The sequence below is a fragment of the Zonotrichia leucophrys genome, chromosome 14, assembly GCF_028769735.1.
Source record: "Zonotrichia leucophrys gambelii isolate GWCS_2022_RI chromosome 14, RI_Zleu_2.0, whole genome shotgun sequence".
Lineage (NCBI taxonomy): Eukaryota > Metazoa > Chordata > Aves > Passeriformes > Passerellidae > Zonotrichia > Zonotrichia leucophrys.
This window is the reverse complement of record NC_088184.1, coordinates 11,918,574-11,938,908: the sequence shown is the minus strand read 5'-3', so window position 1 is coordinate 11,938,908 and position 20,335 is coordinate 11,918,574. Positions and strand designations below refer to the sequence as shown.

The window sequence follows — 20,335 nt, the reverse complement described above, 5'->3', positions numbered from 1 at the left end:
AGTAGGATACACGAGCCCAGTAATTCCTGAAGTTTTTATCAGTTTGCAAATGGTTTAAGAATCCAGTCATTTTCTAGTCACTGCACCACCATGAACAGGTCAAGGTGACAGATTAATGAGCTGCACCATATTGTAAAAAACCAAGCAACCACAACACAAAGCCAGAGGGGCGATGAGGAACCAAGATCTGAAAAAAAATCCAAAGCAACCATTAGCCAATCCAGCAAACACACTCTTATTACTGATTGATGCTTGACTTTGATCATTCAGGGGAAGATTCCCTACAAACCACACACAGCCAGCCTTAGTATAGGTCTGCTTTTATTTCCATATTCAGCTCTTTGAGGGAGACATCCTTTCACAATCTGAAAGGAGGAGGGTATAGCCCGCTGTAGTGCTGCTTCAGCACACTAAAACACATCATACAGAAAATGGTTCTGGTGACTTTGCCCCAACCCAAAGGAACACCTGTCCATGCCCTGGGGGCACAGAGAGAGTCCTGGAACCCAAACATTGTGTGTGAGACAGGGGTGCACTGGTGAATCTCACCTCACTGGCACGAGGCAAAAACTGCCAGCTGGCAAGGACTGCACAGGAGTGGGGAAGTAAATACTGGTAGTAGTGGATTTAAAAAGAAAAAAAATAATAATCAAACCCTAGAAAAAAAAAATAATATAAATTTAAAAGCAGCGCCTTTCCAGTATCTCACTGCAGCAGGCAGCAAGACTTAAAGGCACTACAATGTGTCAGAATGGAGAATATCTGGTGCATCCACCCTTCCAGAGTGCAAGAATATGGATTAAGAATTCCAAAGTTGATATAGGCTTTTGGAAAACAAACAAACTTCTCTTCAGCACAAGATCTGGTGGAGCTGCAGAGAAACAAAAAAGAGAGGTGAGTTAGTTACTGTGCTTTTCTACAAACAGCTCAACATCAGAAGCTGGGCTGGTGAAAGGCTACACCAGCTTGTGTTTCCCCTCCTCCCAAACTCAGGTGGTTTAAATTCATACACTAAGCAGCTTCTCTCCCTCTTCCTTCCAGAAAAAGATCTCCCTTGTATGGAACACATAAGCCAGACCCAAAGCTATCAAGGTTATTATTTTTCTACAGCTCCAAGAGGCACATGTTGCACCTGAGCTCTTTGGAGGCTGAAGAACTGCAGGGTGACTTACAGCTGCATTTCCAGTCTCCCCTTCCTCTTCCTTAAGTGAGATCTTAAACATGACAGAGCAGGAACTCTGCAAGTTTTAAATCCTGTCAGTGTCTGTGAAAGTGTTTTTTCTCCTCAATACAATGTCAAGCTCACTAAAGGACATCTCATACCACAGGGACTGGAAGTAGCCTCCATTGCCAACATAAAACATAGGAATTCAAAGAAGGAGCTGGGAAAAACACTGAATTAAATACAAGATTTCCCACCAAGCCATGCCAATCAGTACACAAAAATCTGCTACCACGTGATCTCTATTCAACTTTTCTAGAAAACAGTAACTGAGTTCATGCAGATATTTAAACATCATCTCAAAGTTTTATCAGCCTACTGACATATAACCAGTGCTGTATAATCTTTAATACAGTATTTAAACTCTGTCCAGTCTTGGACTAACATGCAAATCTTCCAAAAGGCAAAATTCTATTCTCATACCAACTACAATTCCTTCTACTGACAGAACTTACAAGTTTGCTACACTGTGTTCACAGGCTGCCCCTGACTCTGTTGTGGGTTTGATCCCTCTGGCAAGACAGGATTTATACAGTTATTCTACTCACAATTTTGACTGTCTACAATTACTTTTTAAAAAAACTTATCTTTCCTAACCACTGAAAAAAACATAAACCAACTCAGGCAACAGCACATTTACCAGTGCAACAGATAGACCTAACTCCCTAAAGCAAATTATCAAATCTATAGCAATAGTTGACAGAGAGTTTCTCTCAAGAGTTATGTTATCTTACCACAGTTTTATTAATTACTCTGGTTCTGCAAGGGTAATAATTTCTTCATTGATAAAAAATTCCACAGTCTCCTCCTCCCAGTCATCGACATTGCTGTCCAGCTCATCTGTGTCTACCCCTGCAATGGAGAAAACACCAACAGTGAACACAACAAACAAGGCAGCAATGGAATGATTTGATGCTCTTGGCAGAAAGCCCTTAGAGCAGCAGTGAAACAAGAGGTAGAGAGGTATTTGGTGCTTTAAATCATAATCAGTGGTTATGACCGTTTCCTACTCGTTTTATCCCACAGTCAAGCCAATGCCTTTTTCCCCCCTTAAATCCTGGCACGATTCAGGATGAAAAGTACAAAACCCTGCAGAGAACAGGGGACTGGCTTCAGCAGGAAGCAGAGGGAGAAGAGAAGGGGCTGAGGGGCCCCATGGCCCTCTGGAGGAGGAGCTGCAGTGGCCCTGCCCAGCCCTGTGTGTCTCACCCCCGCGCAGCTCCAGGCGCTCGTTGCGCTGCTCCATGTACAGCTCTTGTGCCATCTTGCGGTACTTCCTGAACTCCTCCATCATCGTGCGCCGCCGCTCCACCAGCTCCTGCAGGCCACACGGGGATCTTCAGCCAACCTCCCCTCAACCAAACCCACCCAGGGATGTTCAGCCTCCCCCTGAACCAAACCCACCCCAGGGATGTTCAGCCTCCCCCTGAACCAAACCCACACCCCAGGCATGCTTGAGCAAGGCAACTTTGTTCTCATAAACAACTTCTACTGACTTAGAAGAAAAAAAGACTCTCTTCTCTGATCAGAATGCTATTTTGGTGAGGTGTCCTTTTTTCTAATTGAAAGTTTTCTTAATTTAAACACTGGCTAAAGCAGCAACATGCTAAGAACTCCAAAATGTTACCACCTTTCCTTAATGACAGAACACCAGTTCCTCTCCAGACTCTTTACAGCAGCACCTCTCTGAACTACCCATTGGACTAATTCTAACCATCTGGATCAAGTGAACATTTGTGATACAGGAAATGCAACTTATTTATCACCAGTACAAACTAAGGCTAGGCTACAAGAGTTTGATCTATAATATATTTCAAAAGTGTCTTGCCTTTGAAGCTTTGGACTGGCTCAGACGATCCTTCTGCTCAAATATCTTGGAGTATTTCTTCAGGTCCTTCTTAATTTGCTGTGAAACAGGAAATTTTATTTCAACTGGAGTTTCAGGCTAGCAATTACAACCATCATCTTTCTCTAAGCACTTCTTGGGTAGGCCTAAGCAGGCTATGCCTTTCTGAAAAACATCTCTCTGCTAGGCAATTTCCTTTCACTATAATTTTGTACCTCCTGGCTTATAGATCATACAAGCACTCCTGTACACATACAACTAGAAAGGTCTGAAGAGCAAAATTCAATTTAGTCTTCTTTATATCCTTTCATCATACCCTAACTGTAAGAACCACTGGTAATCACTTCTATTTTGAGCTTATAATACAGTTATTATCTGCAGACATTCCCAGAAGTGAGGTCCCACACAGCAATGTGTTTATTCACACATTCAGGGCAAAAGGCAGTTGTGTAACAAACCTCATGCCCAAGAAGAGGGAGCACACCAAGTATGCTTTAAGCCCCAAATCCATGTCAGCACAAAGTCCCTGGAGTGCCCTACCTTTATCTGATCCTCGCTGAGCAGGGTGGCCGGCCGTGGTCTCCAGAGCAGCTGACAGAACCTGTCTTTGTTGTTCTTCTGAAGCAGACGGCCTTGGAAGGTCCATAACCAATATGCATTGTCCACCTGGAAGAGCAATGCAGCAGCTCAGCCAAAATAAACTTTAACTTAACACTGGAGTGCTCAGAAATAATGTTTAAAACTGTGGTGGAGGTTAAGTCATTTGACCAGTGACAGGGTTCATTTTCTCTTCCTAATCAATAACCCTTTCCAAAACCACTGGAAGAACAGGCAGGGGTGGGGAAAAGAGGTGCATCAGTACCTTGTGGCTCCACCAAGACACAGAGGTGACAATGTATCTGCCCGTGGGGTCCCACTCCACGTCCGAGGCCGTGTAGTGCTCGGCGATGTTCATCATGGTGCAGTCAGATGTGTCAACAAAGGCTAAGGCACCATTCATGCTGCACAGGAAAAACAGGACACTGCTTTACACACCAGCACAGCCTGGGCTTGGAAAAACAGGCCACAAGCTGCATCTCTACTACAACTCATTGCAAACAAAGTCTCACAGCAGCCAAGAGAGCAGCCAGGTTCCTGCCAGTCTCTGTGGCTGGAAAGGAAGGCAGTGGATAAAAACAAAATGCCACGTAAGAATGACACTTCTGTTTCTATGTTCAGGGACCCATAAAAATACAAATACGTGGGGTAAAGTCACTGTAAAAACAGGTTCTAGGCAAGCTACAGCCAAAGTTTAACAATCATATGCTTAGACATAGTAGTGAAGAAGAGATAAAAGAAAAGATTTCTAATATGAACAGCAGTGCTTGTTTGAAAGCACATGAAAGCAAATATTACTTGAATGATTAACGACAATAATTTTCACTTGCTCTAAAGTGAAACTTTCTTGTTAGTTCTTTCACAAAGCAGCACTGCCAGTAACAGGCACTGCCCATGAAAGGGCACAAGACAATGACAACAAATGCATCACAAGAGCCATAAGCATGTCCAAACTGGATTGGCTCAGTCAGATTTAACTTAAACAGCTAGAAGGTGTTTCTAAAGATCCACTTTTCTGTTGGAAAATGCATTCTTCATCTGGTGTGGCAAAAATAGGAAGTGAAAGCTGCAAAGGAGTAAGATCATGAAGCTGCACCTCTGCTCTGCCTTAGCTTTTGCACAGCTCAATCAGGATTACAGCAATCAGCATTGTCAGGGACACCAAACACTTCTTGGTGAGATTTTGTACTTCTTTACCTCTTCTAAAATCAATGTTCAGCAACCTGTGCAACACTCACCTCCTGAGGCCAGCCAACACCACAAACTGCCCCTGGGGACTCCAGAATATCGTGTTTGCCTGCTGTTTGTCAAAAGTTTCTGAAAAGAAATTAGACAAATTCAGAAAGAGATCTCAATCCAATGCCATCAGTTACAAGAATCAACCCCACTAATTTCTCACAAAAGATCACAAACGGATGCAATTTTGACTTTATTGCATCTATTTCTGTGCAAAATGTTTAGTATCTGCATTTCTCACTTGTTTTTCACTTACTTATGAGTTCTATTTTCCCGTTGTTTTTAACATGGTAAAAAGAAACTGAAATTCGTGGAGTTTCTCCATGCAACACAGCAAACTTGCTTCCATTTGGTTCCCAAGCAAAGGCTATGATGCTTTCTGTAACAAGAGAGACCAAAAATTTGTTAAAGGACAATACAAACCTCTGATTTCAAGTTGTTACCAAAGAAAACCAAGATATTGAAGAGAGAGAACCCATCAGTTAACAGAGCCTCTATTAAAACACATGTTGATAAGGCAATTGCAGGGAGTTTGGGGAAATGTTTCTAACCATAGCTCTAAGTCTTCCATCATCTACAAAATACATTGCTATTATCAGCCCTACCATTTTGATTAATAACAGACTTTCAGTTCTGTCATTTTTCAAGTCAGTCACAAGCATGAACAGCAACAGAAGTTTTGATTTCTCATTTTTACATGAGACATTCTGCAACACTGAAATCCTGCTCTTTTCCAAAGGGTTAAATTATGTCAGGTGTTGATAAGAATTTCTAAGAAAGACACAAGCATCTCTGCAGAAAAGTTCAAGCTCAAAAGTAAGGAAATACTTGGCATTACCTTTCATTTCCACCACATCCACTGGCACCTGCTTCTCTCTCATGCGGAATATTTCAAAGTTGGTCACTACTCCCTGTGAAGGCCAAAATCAGCTCATTACCAGCACAAAAACAGCAGAGTAAGTAATTTTATCACTAGGCATAGAAGGACAATTCCTCAATTAGCCTGTTAGGACACAGGATGAGAATGAGTCAAGGTTTTTTCCTTTAATGAGAGCAGATAAACACAATATGCCTCCTTACCACAAACATTCCCAATTTGTTCTAATAAAGAATAACTTCAGAATTGTAGAAAAGCATTTATTTTTTTTCAGACTGTTATAAAATCTAATTAAGACAGATGAACATGTGGCACATTGTGCAGTTTGACCTACATGTTGTTCAACAGCTGCTTAATTGTGATCAGGAGAAGAGGTGAGGCACAGACCTCACAGAGACCAAGAGGCCACTAAAGTCAAATCAAATTCTGGTTGCAAACATTACATACATTTTGCTTTCCACATGCTTCAAACTCAAGCAGAAAAAATTAAAAATAGCTTTGATATGATAAAATTTATACTGTCTTTACTTAAAGACAGCACTGTAAGAAAAGGAAGCATGAGGCAGGGCCAGATTTTCCCAGGAAGATCAGAAGCCATGTACCTGTGTGCCTTTGGGAGTCCTGTCCACCTTCACACACAGGTAGTCCCCGTTCTTCTGCCAGTGCAGTTTGCAATCGACCACGTTGAACAAATTCCGCACACGAATTTCTTGTCTAGAAGGCAGCTGCATCAAAGTCACTCTTGCTGGGATGTCTTTGTCCTCAGGCACCCAGAAAGCAATTATGTTACCACCTGGAGACCATGAGAAGTCTCTACAGGAACAAAGTTAAAAATATGCTGGTTTAATTTTCAGTTAGATACTACAAGCCAAAACCACTTTCCTCATAGTATCTGAATGTTGCAGACAAAGATCAACTCTCAGTAATAAAGACAGGCACAGATACAGAACTGAGGGCAATTTAATAACAATACCTAAACAGATTTTTAAGCAGCTGTTTAAATTTGCTATATCACTGATGTTGTCTCACCAGTATATCTCACCAAAAAGCAGGGGCTGCACACAGAGTAACTGCTAAAGCTCTAAGAACAAATGAGCCAAAAAAATCCCTACTAAATTACCATGGAGACCATCTTCTTGCACCTGGGTACACTTAATTTTCTTGCTGCTTTACAGAGATTTACTTTAAAAACTCTCACAGGAGTCAATGTGCCTTGTGCAGACACAGCACACTGCTCTAAGCCAGCACAACCACCTTGTTAGGGAGATATTCCCTAATAAACTGCATTCCAGTCTGGTTTTGTAGACAAGAAACAGAATTCCTCAGATGGATTAAGCAGTACCACAAAGAGGATTTCAAAGCACAGAATCTACCAAGTGTGTTCATCAACAAGTGGAGAGTTTTTTATTTCTTTTTGCTACTTTGTCTAATTTGACCACCTCAACATGTAAAGCTCTTTGCTCCAGGCAAAATAAAGATTGTTCTTGCCATAACAAATCCCCAGACTAAAAGATTCCAGCTAAAGAGCACAGTTATGATTACAAGGGAATAAACTCACCTTATTCCATTGATTTTCAAGCTCTTTTTGTCCAACAAACCCATAGACTAAAAGATGAGAAAAGGATGAAGTTTCAAGTTAGTAACATTCTTACATTTACACACATATTTCTACTCTCATTATTATGTAAAAAAGGCAAGAACTTACAGGTGTTTCATAGATGCTGAGGGTATCTGAAGTCATTCGAGCAAAGAATTTACCATCATGACTCCATCTAAGCAAGAAAGAAAAAGATATTAAATTGGAATTGCCTTTTTATTAAATGAAGTCTGGGACCACAACTCTCTACTCCAATTCTATTTCTCAACCTACTTAAAAATAGGCCAGTGAGCTGAGTTTTCACAGTGGAATCCTCTCTTCTTTTGGCCAGTCAGAATATCCCAGATGATGATAGCCTGAGGGTCATCCTGTGTGTCCATCAAAGGGCTGAAGGTCACTAAATACCTACAAAATAAATAAACCAATTCAGTATTGAAACTTCATCTAATATGTCAGTATCAGCAGGCTTTTATCCAAGTGGTATTTAAATACCAGGCACTTTCAAACAGCAGTTTCTCTAGTAAGATTTTTCAGGGGAGGGAAAAATAAGAACAGGATGATAAAGAAGGAGAAAGTTTCCCTGGCATCCCTCTGGATGAAAGGGTTCCAGATTTATGTGCAAGTTCTTCCATATTGATGTTACAAGGGAGAGGAACTCACCAAATACACTGTTATATAGTTTTGACATGAGAATAACACTGGTTTCAAATCAAACATAAATCATTGAACTTATCCAACACAAATTACAGGCATGCTGGGCTTCCCCATTGAAAGGAAATAATCTCTTTAATACAAAAAAGCATAAAACCCAACTGCTTCCAAATGTGTTACTTGAAAACTCAAATGACAATGCATCTCAGTCCTGAAATTATTTTTTCCTCTCCAGAGCTCTTTAATGTTAAATAAATCTTAAGAACTTAATTTCAGCACTCCAGATTTGGAGTGCTGTTCATGCCTCAGGCTTTAGACACCTTATAGCCCAAACCAACATCACACTCTACCTTTCACAGGGTGAGAAGTCAATGAGCTGCACTCCCTGGTGACTAAACCTTTGAATCTGCTTGAACTTCTCTCCACCCCACAGAGCAATGCCCCTCTGGTGGAACGTGGCCAGGTAGGTGCCTTTGGGGGACCAACGGACGTAGGTCTCTGTCCATCTCTGCATTTAAACAAGAAAGTACACACAGAAGTTTATTTTCATGCTGTGTCCCTAAAAGGGAAAGAATTCATGCATGGTTTGTAGCAGCACATTTTGTAAATCCCTTTACTAAGCGAAGATCTCAGGATGTGTGATAACTGTGGAGTTTTATTTCATGCACACAATGTACAGTACTTATTCTTCAGGTTGAAAACTGTCAATTGAGACTTTTTCAACTTATGGATCACCAAAAAAGGTTTTTCAGGAACAGTGACATCCTTTGTGCAATAACAAACCCACCTAACACCCTGGATTTCCTTCTTTCAGCTTTGGCAAGATCATACTGTTCTCAAAAGTAAGGGTGGGTATTTTGAATTTCTGAACAACACAGCTCTGGACCTTCAGCTAAGTTAGAGAGATCTCAGCAATACAGACCACAGCCAGAGACCATGGTGATGAGCAAATATTCTCACCATCCCAGAGCCAACTTCCTCCTACTGAAATGCACAATGGTTATTAAGGAAAATGCTCCTGGGTCCTAACAGTTCCCAGCAAGTCCAGTGCCTGCAGCACACAAGCAGACTAAATCTCCTTTTTATGCCATTACCAAACCAGCTATTCCTCTTTAACACCTCTGTGGTCAGCACAAAAGCAAGGAGTCATCTGAAGCAGCAAACATAAGCACATATTCAGCTCAAATGAATAGTGCTCCTCAAACTCTGACTCTGCACTCTCAGGTCTTTCTGAATCACCTATAACAGAGAGATGAAGGAAACTAATGTGCATCATAGACCAGTTTAAAAAAAAAAAAAACACCACCAAAAACTTAAAAAGTTCACTTCACAGTTCTCTTACCAAAGCAGCTAAGGCTAATTCTAAAGGATGTGGTTTCACCACTCTTCACAAGGAAAAAAAAAATTCAGCAATGGGAAAAAGCCTTTTTTTAAAATTAAAACCCCACAATGTCATAAAATAAAGGAGATTGGCAGTGTATCTGCAATCTCCAGCACTTCCAGGACACTCACTGCTCTGTCCTCAATTTGCACAGGTTCCTTGATGTCATTCCAAAAAATGGATGTCCGGTCTCCTGACTCAAAGATCACACTGTACTGATCCCTGCAGTCAGGGTCTTCCAACCAGTATCTGAGGTTCCCCTGAGAAAAACAGAGCAGAAGACTGTTAGTGAGTCCAAGGTTAAGTCAGCAAGTTCCACTAATTAGTATCCACCTGGCAGGAGGAAGCTGATCTTACCAGAGAGTGCAACTTTGGGGTCTTACTACTCCAAACAAGCTTTTGAAGTGAAATTAAACAATTCCAGTTACTGGATGCTGGAGGCTGAGAGCACACCATAAACAGGTGGACCTTCAAGGTGTTTTGATGATGTTTAATACTTATTTTAAACAGGAAGTAATTTGGTATTTGGTTTTTAAAGAAAAAGCAAACTATGGTTTCTTCCACCAGCCTATTTACAAAGCAACCAGTAACAAACACCAAAGTTTGCCTCAAACAATTAAGAATATAAAAAGATGCTTTTGAAAATCTATTTTTAAATTACTTGTGCAAAATTATTATTCACTCTAAAATAATAAGAGTAAATTAAGCCTTACACTATGTGTAACTATTAAGCAGAAGCACTGAGTTCCTCCCATCAGTGCATGATGGAGAGCATGAAGGAACAGCAGCAGGTGATCAGCACTGCTATTTACAACACATTAGCACATGGTTTCTATTTTCATATGGACATTTCAGCAATGAAGTAACCATTTCATATTAAGCTGAATATTCTTTCCACTTTTCCAAAAATTCCTTACCAAATCCTTAAATGGCTGTTTCTCAGGGATTTCCCACTCATCACTGATTGTCATGTACCTGAAAGAGCAATTTGGTTGGTTACACTCCATGCAGGCACTCAGGATTAGAATCCCCAAATTTACAGACTACACACAATTGCTGCACTCACTTATCAAAGTCAGTGAAGAGGTTCACTCTGAAAGTGTGCTGCTTATCCAGTTTGTATCCATCTGCATTCTTCACAGCATCCACAGCATGGGAGGGAGACATGTACTCCAGGAAGATGTACCTGCAAGGAAGGAAAACCAAAGTACAGGACATTGACTACACAACAGACCCAAAATAAAGCAGAAACAATGGGGATGAATTAAGAATTCAGTACAGAGCATCTACAAGATAACTTCTTGTCTTGTCCTTAACCAATTAGGGTGAACAGCAAATTAATCCCCATTCTGGCCACAGGCTCACACACATTTTTTAGCTCTCTAGGCCTGACCTCAGTTAATCTGATATCCTTTCTGAAATGGGCCAGAGCAGTGAATGCAAGCTCAACACAACCAGGACAAGTGAGAGACAGGAACATGCAGGAACATCCACAGCTCCTCCCATAAGAGTAACAGGTCATGTTTAGGAACTGGAACTTGCTTCACAGGCTTCTTCAATTCTTTTCTTTCAATGCTTTTCAATTACAGAACTCAGATTTCTTCTGGCCACTTAATCCAAGCTAGCTTGCAGCCCAGCAGACTCAAAACTAATGCTACCCTGAACAGCATCTCAGAGGCATGAACACACAATAATTTTCATGCTGACCTTATAGAAGCAACAATCCCTCCACTCCAGAAAACTCTTTTTATGCCTTATAAAGTGTGGATTCCTCCAAAACTCAGAATATATCCTACAGACATTGACAATCTAGTTTGCAACAAACAGTCCAGCCATTGCTACTAAGTTTTTAGCTCAAGAGGATCTTTAACTTCTGCCATAGCAGAAAACTAAGAAAAAAACTCCCCATAGCACAGAAATTTGTCTCCTAACCCAGCTAAACTGCTTCCATAATTAACCCCCACCATCCTCCACCATGGAGCCTAATGAGCTATTCATCTTCTCAGTTCCCTCAGGAACTTGTTTGTCACTGAGACTGATGTGAGGACAGCACAGGCTGAGGTAGAAGAAGGTGATGATAACAACTAGGAGGTCACTATAAAAACTGGCCATAAAATATTGACATCAAAAATCAAAGATAACTCCAACTGGAAAAAGGACTGAAACACAGCTCTGGCTTATCATGACTTACCCTTTTGTTTTTCCATCTGCTTCTGGATAAAATTCATTGATAATTTTACCAAACTTGGAGAATATTTTGTGGATGACATTCTTCAGTTTCTCCAGTCGGTCTGGTCCAACCTGGGGCACGTTATCCACAACAATCACTGAGTCTATTCCATCTGCCTCCTGGGGCTGATCTTTCAGGATGTCACCAAGCAGCTCTGCAAAGACAGCACAGACAGGAAACTAAGGCACTGCTCACATCATGAAGGAGGGAAGACAAGGATGAAAAGAACAGTGAGAGTAAGAAAACAGAGAGACTTCAAGAAATTTCAAGAATCACTTAAGAAACCTGGTAGTGAATGAACCTTCTATCAGAAAAAGAACTGAACAACACCCCAACAGCACACTCTGACTAAGCTGTGGTTTTATGACAAACTCTGATCACCCCACTCTTTAAATCTTTCTTAAAAACATGGTTTACACACTGAGGTTGTCCATGCTTCCTCTATCAATTTTTTCAGGGGATGAACTGGCTCACAAAGTCCCCAAAACTGACAATAGCACTGACAAATGCATGATTTACTACCTGACCTCTGACCAGTCCCCTTGCTCAAATTATAACCAGGTGACTTTGATAAAAATAAATGCACCCTGTACCTCCCTCCAAAATTACACAAGTTTTAGCATAATTCAAAACTATCCACCATACTGGAAGCTCTGCCTGGCTCAGCATCACTGTAATTAAGAACTCACACTCCATCTAAACCTTTAATTAAGCACAAAAACAAAGGTCTAAGGCACTGAAAGCCATATTTAAGCTTTGTGAAGACAAGCACACTTCTTTTCACACTAGATATTCTTTGAACATATTAATTCCTGAATATCTGCAGCAAGCTTTAAGAGTATGTGAAGATCACTATGAAGTACAAGACTACAGAGAAAATTAGTTCACACTACCATACCTTTGAATTAGATCAAATTTGGAAAGTCAGACTATCTATAGCATCCACAGACCAGGAAAAAAACCCAAACATGTAGAAAGACTTAAACTATGACAACAAACTAAAAAAGGTGTTGTATATGCTGATATTTTGAAGACATCAGATTTTTGGTGGCTTTGTAATTCAAGAAATTTTTCTGCCCAGAAACATGACTGGGAAGATCTCCAGCAATGAAGAAATATGAGAAACACGCTTACTTTGAATTCCAAACTACTAAAAAGTTGCTTTCTTCAACTTTAAGCTTCAACAGGTTATTACACATGAAGCTTCCTATTGATCTGGGGCAACATAAATCACAAATATTGAGCCCATTACCACCAAGATTAGGTAGCATCCAGAATGTTGTTGTTAGCAATATTTATCACTCAAAAATATTAACTCCATGTGCATGCAGGAACTACAAATAACAAAATAATATATATAAAAGAAAGCATGTCCCACAAGGACATTTCCACAGGAGTCTATTAGCAAAAGGAGAAAACCAAAGTAAAACACAAAAGGGCCATTTTTAAGGCTCCTTTAGCCATTTTTTTCATAGCCACTTCTCAAAAACTACTTTAATAAATCAGCAGCCAAATATCCTAGATTAAGGAAATGTTTGCTGTTCCCAGTTTAGCAGTCTGTGGAACAGCTCTCTGAACTTTTACTTTTATTTCTTAAAGAGACTTTGGCAAAATTGCCTTGGAGTTGGATTCTTTTTGCTAAGTGCCTGCTTAATACACTTTGTGTACATTTAGGATTATTATATTCAGTTCCTTCTTGGAAACTGGGCACATTTTCCATCCCCACCTGTTTTGTTGTTAATTAATTTGGTTAACTTCTCAGCTGTCTGAAATCCAGTGAGAGTGGCTGAATTACACCCTGCATGGAGGCAAAACTGTAACAGACTGAAGCCAAATTCCCACACTGTGCCCTTAAATTCCCAATTGCGAACAAAGGAGTCTTCAAAGAGCAAGAAGCAGGTTCAGCCAGCTCCTGCTGCAGCCAGAAGGGAAGCAGGGTGTGGTGGGTGCAGGGCTATCTCCAGCTGGCAGCATTTGAAGGACCACTGTCATTATCTGAACTGAAGCCTCACTGGTCCCTAAGTGGGTTCCAACACATCCCTTCTGCTTTAACTTTAACCCCTCCTGGGGAAAAGGAGAGGCAGCAAAGGATCTGAGATGTTCCAGTGCTGCAGCTGCTCCAGCTCACAGGTGCTCCTGAGCATCTGAGTTATCACAGCACTGGAAGAACCTTGGTTTGGTCACACTGGGCTGATTTTCTCCTTGGGGAGGCACCAAAATAATGGGAAAGGAATAAGGAAGCTCAACTAGCAATACACACATATATAAAGCCAGACCAGCAAGAGTGACTAAACTTAATCCCTGTAATTCAGCCACTAACACTGGATTTCAGACAGCTGAGAAGTTAACCAAATTAACTAACAACAAAACAGGTGGAGATGGAAAATATACTCAGTTTCCAAGAAGGAACTGAATATAACAATCCTAAATGTACACAAAGTGTATTAAGCAGGCACTTAGCAAAAAGAATCCAACTCCAAGGCAATTTTGCCAAAGTCTCTTTAAGAAACAAACGTAAAAGTTCAAAGAGCTGTTCCACAGACTGCTAAACTGGGAACAGCAAACACTTCCTTAATCTAGGATATTTGGCTGCCGATTTAATAAACTAAACAAAGGACTGGAACACAAGAATGCACCTGTATCACCTGTATTCCACTGGCACTTGAGATAACCGGCAGATTTACAATCCTGTGCTTTAGAAACATCTTTCCACTTCTGACACGTATAATAGACCCTAAAGATCCTAAAGTAGCACAAATACTGAACAAATAATGGGGAAACAAGTACTTTTCCTATTCAAAAACTAAGAAAATTTATCTGGAAAGACTCATCTGAAAAACACTAAATTAGAGTTCTAAATTCTGTATTACAAGCCCATGTGTAACATTTATTGTCTGTGCAGTTACACAACAGCCTGACCATTTTAAGGCAGCCAATATCCACTACTTTTAAAAGAGCCTGGGCTGACATTTTTAACTGCCATTTAACTGCCAACTAAACATTTTTTCCTTATTTTCTTGCCACAAAACACCTACATCACATCTTCATGAACAGTAACTCTCCTAAAACCCTATTTATCTACAGATCTCATTCTGAATGCATGGAAAAAACAAAAACTATGAAACATAGTTTGTAACCACCACATCAGCCATTTAAAATTTCTGTTTCTACAGCTGAGTTTAACTAATGGAGGCAAAAGGAAGGGAGACGAGCTGGTGATTCCACTCAGAGGGCAGCCCACACCTGAGGTGTAACAGCGGCTTTAGAACCACTGTGACAGCAGCTTTTAGAACTCAGACAGAAGATAATTTAAACTAAACAAAGGTTTTAGAACAGCAGCGTTGTGCGGGGCAGAGATAACTCATTAAGCAGACGATTTCCGAAGCCCAGCTCCGATGTGGATGTGCAGCTGCCCCGCAGCCGGGCCGGGGCTCAGGGCACGGCGTTCCCCGGCCCGGCCCCCGGGGCTCCCCCGGCTCCTCCCGTCCCGCACCTTCGTCGCTGATGTCGTCCACGAAGTCCTCGGGGTCGCTGAAGGAAATCTCATCCTCGGGCTCGGCCGGGCCGGCGGGCGCGGCCTCCCCGTTCTCCTGCGCCGCGCCGGGCTCGGCCTCGGCCGCCGCCTCGGACTTGGGCTCCGCCGCGGGCTCGGCCTCAGGGCCGGGCTCGGGCTCGGCCTTGCCGGGGCTCTGCTGCCCGGACGGCGGCTGCGGCTCGGGCGGCTGCTCGGGCTCCGCGGCGGCGGCGGCGGGAGGAGGCGGATCGGGGGGCCCCGGCGGCGCCTGGGACTCGCCTCCCCCTTCCTGCTCCTCATCCTCCTTCTCGTCCTCCTCCGGCTCCTGCTGCTGCTGCGGCGGCTCCGCGGCCGGCGGGGGCGCGTCCGTGTGCTCGGGCTCCTCGGTGGGGCCCTGCGCGCCGGGCGGCGCGGCGGCCGCGGGGCTCTCCTCGGTGTCCTGCATGGGGCGGCGGCGCTGCCCGGCCCGGGTGCGGTGCGCGGGTGTCGGTGGGTGTGTGGTGCCGGTACCGTGCGCTCGCTGCGGGCTCTCGGTCTCGGTGCCGGTCCCGTCCGGAGCGCGGCGGGGAAAGGCGGGGGAGGGGCGGGGCGGCTCCTACGGCCGGGCCATGTGCGCCAGGCCCAGAGGCCCGCGCGCGCCGGCGCCTACCACCGCGCGCAGGGCGAGAGGGGGATCGCTGTCCCCGCCGCCGCTCCCGCCCGCTGTCGCCTTCTCTCCCCGCCGCACACGACCGATTCCGGTGCCTTTGCCAGTCTCGGCTCGCTCCGCCAGCCGCGGCTTCCTTACCTTCTCACCCCACTGCACGTCTGCCACCCCTATTTCGTGACTGCTGTGGTTGCGTCCAAGATGGCGCCGCCTTCCATTCTACTGAGGTGGGGTCCGGCCGAACCATTTCTTGGGGGGCGCCGCTACATTTAACTGCACTGATGCCCAATGATACCTCCTCCCTCAGCACATGTCGCTGCCCAGCGCTGGGCAGCTGGGACAGGACAATGCCACGGTGAAAGGACAGCGCACCGGCACGAAACTCGCCCCACTACCCCCCTACAATCTTTCACTATGGCTTCGCCCGATGTCAGTCGGAGCGCGCGCGGGCGCTACCAAGCTGGTGTAGAGGGGGAGACGCGCGGTGCCTCGCCGACACCGACGCGGTTGTGCCGGGGCGCGGCGAGGGCGGCGGGTCAGCGCCCCCCCTGCGGCGGCGGGGCCGTGTGGTAGGGCCCGGCGGTAGCGCCACATCAGCCGGCGGGATGGCGGAGCCGGGAGCGGCGGCGGCTGCGGCCGGGCGGTTTCCGAGCGCTGTTTTATCCTACCGTGACTTTGTGGGTTTTAAATAACATTTTTCCTGAGGTAGAAGATGACAGAGCCGTGCCGTGGTATCTCTGCGTGCCCCGCGAGAAGCCTTAAAGCTCCCTCCCGGTGCAGCCGGACACACAGGGCAGCGATCTGAGGGGTCATTCCTGGCATTTTAGCGTCATTTTTAAATGGTTTCTGAACTGATAAAGCTCTCCTCTCTTCACGTTGGCTACCAGCATGACTGACCTGAGAGATGTAACCCCACATTATCGATTAAAGCACCGCATTCTGTCCCGGGCACCTCAGGCTGGTGAAGAATACAAAGAATGCATGAAGTGTGACTTCTGCCACCATGTGTGTTTATATATATATATATATATATATATAATATATATATGTATGTATGTATATTATATATTGTACATTCAGAGTGGATACATGCAGTGTGACTTCTGTCACCATGTGTGTTTATAAATTTATTTATTTATTTATTTAGTATATTCAGAGTGGCTCAGAGAACTTGGAATTTGCCTCGGATACCATCTTTAGGTGACAGTTTTAGAGGAAAAAGTTCTTAAGAAATAGTTCGTCTGTTCAAACTTAGAGACATACACTTGCATTTTGAGTCGGATTTCTTTTTTTATCCCAGTGCTTTCAATCAGTTATCAAAACAGACAATGCCAGCATTAAAAAAAAAAAAGGAAAAAAAAGGTAGTGTACATGGCATTTTAAAATTAAGAGTTTTTCTATTGCAGCATCTTGGATGTTTTGAGCAGCTCTTCGGGCGGTGTTTGAGCCAGGCCAGCTGTGTAATGTCGCAGGGAGTCACACGATGGCATCCGAACTCCACTCCCCGGCTGAGTGTGTCCCTGTGTCCCTTCCCAGGGAAGGCAGCTCCCATCAATGGAAACCATCATTACTGGGGGCAGCAATTTTTCCCCCCCGTTACCTCGTGGTAGCTGACCAGCCCCTGACTCCCCGCTCAGCCCCAGCACTGACTCTGAGGTGAACACAGAGTGCTGTTTCCTGCCATCACAGCCATGTGCTTTTCCAAATGTGAGGAAACAGGACATGGTCAATTCATGCTCCCAGCTGGCTCCTCAGTATTCCATGGCTTTTCCAGGGGTGTGTATGAGGTCTGTGCTGCTTTTGTTTCACCACTCGCACTGTCTCTATTGCTGGAATGTGCAATTTCTGCAGTTGCCCTTTTTCCTGTTTGCACTTTTCCAGTTCTTTGGTTAAGCAGTGGATCTGAACATTGGATTCTCCTTTCCCTGACTCTTTGCACTTTCCTCTACTTTTCAGCAGCTTTTGATTTATCTGCTCTTCCTTCCTTCTCCTTTTCCTTTCTCTGTAGAAATTTCCCCTCAGTCCCTGCCCTATCTCACTGCTATTCTTTTTCCTTCCAGCCCTTACTCAGCAATCTGAGGGAGAGCGGAACAGCTTTTAAAATCACAGATTTTGGCACTGCCAGCTGAAGCCTGTTCCTTTAAGTAGTCCACATGCAAAACTCCCAATCAATGGGAAATTTGGGGGGAAAAAAATCTTGCAGGAAAGGCTTTTTATAACCCAGCTCTCCAACCAGCAGTGCCTCATGAATTTTATTGCGTGCAGGTGATCTGAGAATAGTGGAGCTGACAGCTCTGTTTCCTAAACTGAATTCTGAGGGAGTAAGCAAATTCTTGTATGAAATTTCATCTAATCCTGACAGGACGTGCCCAGAATGACACTCTGTGAGGCAGGGCCTGGGGTAGGGATTTATTTCTGCATTGCTTTTGTCACCTGGAACCTGCATCCAGCTCTGGGCTCAGCACAGCAAGGACAGGGAACGATGACCAGAGGGATGGAAAGGAAGGAAAGGCTGAGTAAATTGGAATTGTTCAGCCTGGAGAAGAGAAGGTTTCAGGATGACCTGACTGTGGCCTTTCAATACCTGAAGGAGCGTGCAAGAAACATGGAGAAAAATCTTTACAATGGGGGATGGCTTTAAATTGAAATAGAATAGGTTTTGATTAGATATGAGGAAAAACTCAACCCTATGAGGGTGGGGAGGCCCTGGCATGGATTTCCCAGAGCAGCTGTAGCTTCTCCATCCCTGGAAGTGTCCAAGGCCAGGATGGACAAGGCTTGGAGCAACCTGGTACAGTGGAAGGTGTCCCTGCCCACAGAATGGGGTTGTAACAATCTGATCTTTAAAGTCCCTTCCAACCCAAACCATTCTGTGATTCTCTGACATATGTCCTTTTTTTTCTTCAGTGTTTATTTTTTCTTTATGCTCAAGGTTTTCCAGAAGCTTTTGCTGCAGTAACAGCAAATACAGAAGTGTTCAATAACTTACATCAAGCAGCTGAAAATTTTTCAATTTTTCAACTGCCCCGTTGAAAAATTATTTCCGCAATTGAATTCTTTTCCACAGTATTTTTCTTCAAGACTCCGAAGCAATCTTCAGTTTCAGAATATCTTATTTATACCAAATAAATAGTTATGCTATTAGCTTAAGTACAGACCAATCAAAAATCTATAGCTGAATGAGAACATGTTGATTCCTCCATTCATTTTCTCCAAAAATGCTGTATGGGCGAAAAATCCTGCGGTGTTCAGAAGTGCTGAGCAGGCAGAACTCTGCTGGGCTGCTGTGCAAACATGATTTGAAGGGCCTCTCAGCTTAAATAATGCCATGCTTTTTTAATTTTATCCACAGCTTTCGTCTGCACCCACGCTCGTGGGGACTGGGCTGAAATAGCACCGAGGGAGGAGGAAAAGGAGAATCACTTGACTCATTTACATCTTGGTAGCAGCACAAAAACTTTTTGTTGTGGTCACAGTTACCCCTGAAATAATTCTCACTTCATCATTTTCTGCTTTAGTTCTCTCTGCATACATATTTATCTTCCCTTGATTAAGAAATATCAGGAATATTAATTAGGGAATGCATCCAATCCTTAGGATGTTGAAAATATAAAGCATTATTATGGATTGTAACGTCTCAATCTGGAGGTCCAAAATCTATAAGGTTTTTTTATAAGGGTCTGATGGTGTTTTCAGGAAAATCACTGTACAAAACATGCACCTTTTTTTTTTTTCACCACTGTCAACCATATCATTCTTGACTAATAAAGTACAGGAAGTGGGGAAAAAAAATCACTAATAAAATGAGAGGTGCTCATACATGGAGTTCTTGTTTTTATGCACTTTCGGAAGGTGTATTTGCGTTTCAAATATTCATATTTCTGTGCTTTTCTGAATAGCTTAGTGTTCATCCTACCAAATTTACCAAAAATCCAAGTGCATCCAAAATATAAAAAAATACTGAGCATAGGAAACTTGATTAATGTCCTAGATGGCAGCAGAAATGCCATGGGAAAAGGAACTCAGGTAAAGAAAATATACCAGAATTAACATGGAGTAATTAATCTGATGAGAGGGCACAGTCTCAAGCTGTGAAACCCAACAATTGGGTTGGACATCAGGAGGAATTTCTTTCACAGAAAGGGTGATCAGACATTGGAAGTGGATGTCCAGGGAGGTGGGGGAGTCACGGATCCTGGAGCTCTTTCAGGATAGAGCGGACGTGGCACTCAATACCATGGGCCGGGGGACAAGGTGCTGTTCGGTCATAAATCGATGATTTCAAACTCTTTTCCAACCCATGATTGTGTGACAGGAAATGCAAAGCGCAGCCTCGCCAGTTACCTACTTTTGCTAGAACTTCACAAACATCCTTTTCAGATTTCAAAAACTAAACCAGTTATACTTCGGAATAATCCCGCATTAAACCCATGAGCCGATCACTCTTACACGCCGTAAGATCCTTGTGAGATGCGTTACAAATCCCGAAGCGCTTCAGCGGCGCTCGCAGCGCTCCTGGCAGCGGCGGGGCCGGTTCG

General features: G+C 43.4%; 1 protein-coding gene across 1 annotated transcript; it reads right to left on the bottom strand.

Moving 5' to 3' along the window:
• Nucleotides 1-304: 304 nt before the first annotated feature.
• Nucleotides 305-15,739, bottom strand: EIF3B (eukaryotic translation initiation factor 3 subunit B). The gene is made up of 19 exons (XM_064726140.1): nt 15,131-15,739; nt 11,599-11,791; nt 10,474-10,593; nt 10,325-10,382; nt 9,539-9,667; nt 8,377-8,534; nt 7,649-7,780; nt 7,484-7,550; nt 7,337-7,383; nt 6,381-6,591; nt 5,740-5,812; nt 5,158-5,280; nt 4,904-4,982; nt 3,931-4,069; nt 3,609-3,734; nt 3,051-3,128; nt 2,432-2,540; nt 1,957-2,074; nt 305-871 (listed from the first exon to the last, which is right to left on the bottom strand). The coding sequence occupies exons 1-18, from the start codon at nt 15,594-15,596 to the stop codon at nt 1,971-1,973; spliced, it is 2,412 nt and encodes an 803-aa protein (XP_064582210.1). The 5' UTR covers nt 15,597-15,739; the 3' UTR covers nt 305-871; nt 1,957-1,970.
• Nucleotides 15,740-20,335: the final 4,596 nt, after the last annotated feature.

Coding starts and splice junctions, on each gene's coding strand:
- EIF3B (XM_064726140.1), bottom strand. CDS start 15,596: ATGCAGGACACCGAGGAGAGCCCCGCGGCCGCCGCGCCGCCCGGCGCG. Junction 7,781..8,376: donor GACTTCTCACCCTGTGAAAG/GTAGAGTGTGAT, acceptor TTTATTTTGTAG/GTATTTAGTGACCTTCAGCC. Junction 5,281..5,739: donor GGATGTGGTGGAAATGAAAG/GTAATGCCAAGT, acceptor CTCTTGTTACAG/AAAGCATCATAGCCTTTGCT.